At 56.3% G+C, this 2,696-nt stretch overlaps 2 protein-coding genes across 2 annotated transcripts in view; both read right to left on the reverse strand.

Moving 5' to 3' along the window:
* The window catches only part of LOC144244411 (large ribosomal subunit protein eL36), a 1,489-nt gene extending 983 nt beyond the window's left edge, over nucleotides 1-506 (reverse strand). Inside the window, exons 1-2 of the mRNA XM_077779737.1 lie at nucleotides 423-506; nucleotides 150-244 (exon numbers count right to left, since the gene is read on the reverse strand). Of these exons, the coding sequence (XP_077635863.1) occupies nucleotides 150-242 (93 nt within the window). The 5' untranslated portion in view covers nucleotides 243-244; nucleotides 423-506. The remainder of the gene's footprint in view (nucleotides 1-149; nucleotides 245-422) is intronic.
* Nucleotides 507-2,351: 1,845 nt separating this feature from the next.
* Nucleotides 2,352-2,696, reverse strand: part of HSD11B1L (hydroxysteroid 11-beta dehydrogenase 1 like) — a 5,445-nt gene continuing 5,100 nt past the window's right edge. Inside the window, exon 10 of the mRNA XM_077779637.1 lies at nucleotides 2,352-2,630. Coding sequence (XP_077635763.1) covers nucleotides 2,432-2,630 — 199 coding nt within the window. The 3' untranslated portion in view covers nucleotides 2,352-2,431. The remainder of the gene's footprint in view (nucleotides 2,631-2,696) is intronic.

Consider the following 2,696-nt stretch of genomic DNA (forward strand, 5'->3'; position numbering starts at 1 on the left):
GCTGAGCCTCCCCCTCCCCGCCCCACCGCGCTCCCTGCCGCCAGGGCCCTACCCGCCTCCCTCCCGCCTGCGTCCCGCCGCTCTCCCTGTCGCCGGGGCCCTACCCGCCTCCCTCCAAGAAGCCCCCCGACGCGCGCGCCCGCACTCACCCCGCGGCGGCGGCTGTGCCTCGGCTTGCTCACGTTCTTGGTTACTTTGTGGCCCTTATTGAGGCCCACGGCCATAGGGTAACGCAAAGCCATGGCTGCAGACAGGGATGGAGAGAGGACGTGGAAGTGAGACCGGGCTCGGTCCCCGCCGCCCCGAACCCCGCGTCCCGGCTCCCCGGGGCTCGCTCGCCGCGCCCAGCCACACTCCTGAGCCGCTCCGGGGCACCGGAGCCCGGATGGCAACAGATCCTACACACGGAACGCCCGACTAACCTGCTGGTCCTCAATGGCTCCCGCGGCGGAAGGGCTGGAGACTCGCGGAACTCTGGGATATCTAGCTTCCGGGGGTCAAGCGGGCCAGAAAGGCAGGAACGCCGCGCACTCCCCCTGGCGGCTGGAGGACCTGCGGGTCTCCATGAGCATGCGCGAACCGTCCCCTGCGCATGCGCGCTTACAATAGCGGACGGGCCGTAGTTTTGGTCGCGGCTGCTGTGACTCCGTTTCGCGGTGGCTTGAGTTCGAATCCTACGTTTGCAGGTTCCTGGCTGAAATTCCACCTTGGCCACTGGCTTGCTGACCCTGCGCCAGCAACTTTACCTCCCAGCATCTGAATTTCTTCATTTATATAGAATGAGGACAATACTAGTACCTATTCCAAACTGCAAGATATAAAGATACCTGGCACAAAATAAAACTTCCATAAACAGATATTGGTTTCATCATATATGGTGGCAAATTCTAGAACTGAAGATGTGGTATAGTGCCCCCCAGATGGCACATGATATAATTTGATGTAATTTTAGATGGTTCAGGGACGGGAGGCAGGGGTGAAAGAAAAAACTTTTTTTTTTTTTTTTGGTCCAGTTTTTATCTTTCACTTCTATTTATCCCCAAGTGATGGTCCCAGCTTGGGGCTAATCTGTTTGCGTTTAACCCTTGTAACACTTGCTCTTTCTAGAGCTTTGCGTAGCCAATAGCTCACATTTTGTAACATTGTATTTGTTCTATAGTTTTTATTTGTCTAGTTGCTTTTTCTTTATGCAAGTGCACTAATTTATCATTTTAGGGAGAGGAGGTGTCAAATTTTCAGTAATTGGTGTAAATATCAGTGACGTGCAGGTAGAGAATCCCAGCCCCCGCCAATGAAGTCCCACCTCTAAGTACCATTCCTTATCTGTGAAATGGAAACAATGGCAGTTACCAGCTTCAGATGAGATCAGCAATGTCAAGTGCTTAGTGCCTGATACACAGTATCATTATTGGTGCACAAACCACTTCATGCTGCAAATAAAACCTTTTAGGCCAGGCAGTACCCTTCCTTTCACCCGTGACTTGCCGGGCAAGGTCTGCCTCTCTCTCAGACTCCACTTCTCCACTCTAAAATAGGGTTGAATAGGGGCGCCTGGGTGGCTCAGTGGGTTAAGTGTCCGACTTAGGCTCAGGTCATGATCTTGCAGTTTGGGAGTTTGAGCCCCGCATCCGGCTCTGTGATGACAGCTCAGAACCTGGAGCCTGCTTCAGATTCTGGGTCTCCCTCTCTCTCTGCCCCTTCCCCGATCGTGCTCTGTCTCTATGACTCTCAAAAAAAAATAAATCAATGTTTAAAAAAATAAAATAGGGTTGAGAAGTCTGGTCCCCTCTTGACCCACCTGCAACCAGCAAACTGAAAGGACCCAGCCATTTGAACACATTTGTGCCAAGGTAGAAGGATTTTTATAATGAACTAGGAAGCTGGGTCCAGCCCAGAACGCGTTCTTTTCCTTCTCCCCAACCTCAGAACCCGTCAGAAGGTGGACAGTTTCAAGGCTGCCCCTCGCTTGGAGCAACGGTAGGGAAATGCTCCAAAACTGGGCAGAAAGAAGAGATCAGGGATGCGGTGGGTCCAGGTGGGAGACGGATAGGGTTCCCAGGGTGGCTCAAGGGTGCTGTGCCGTGTGTGACACGGCCAGGGCCCTGCGGTAAGTCGCATCACCAATCCGAGCCTCAGTTTTCTTGTCTGCAAAATGGAAGCAGCCACCAGTTCGTCCGTGGTGGCCCAGAATGACGAAAGTTCTTCCAAGTGACGGACAGGGTGCCTGGCACACGATCAGCACCTGCACACCGGGAGTGGTGACTGTTTCCAGACGCTGGTAGTTTTTCTCGGTTTTCCTTTTCTGTCTTGATGACTCTGTCTGGAGCCGCGGCCACCATCTCCGAGGCGTCTCGGGTCGTGTCCCGGCTCCCGGACGGCTGGAGGGAGGGCTCCCCTCCGGGAAGATGAAGGGGTAACCACCCGCAGAAGCTCAGGCGGCAGCGGCAGCGGTGACGTTGAACTCCTGGCGGACGAACCAGGCCCTCGGGTGCGGCAGCCAGCCCCGGAGCAGGCAGAGCAAGTGCAAGCGCCGTGGGTAGAAGACGCCGGGGGCGCGTGTGGCGCCGCCGCGGATCACGGCCAGGGCTGCCTTGGGCCCTGGGGCCGCCTTAGCCCTCGTGACGCCCCTGGGGACAGGAGGGCGCGCTGGAGACTGTGGCTGGGCGGGCCACCCCACCCTGCCCCCCGCCCCCTGC

The sequence above is a fragment of the Crocuta crocuta genome, unplaced genomic scaffold, assembly GCF_008692635.1.
Source record: "Crocuta crocuta isolate KB4526 unplaced genomic scaffold, BGI_CrCroc_1.0 scaffold110, whole genome shotgun sequence".
Lineage (NCBI taxonomy): Eukaryota > Metazoa > Chordata > Mammalia > Carnivora > Hyaenidae > Crocuta > Crocuta crocuta.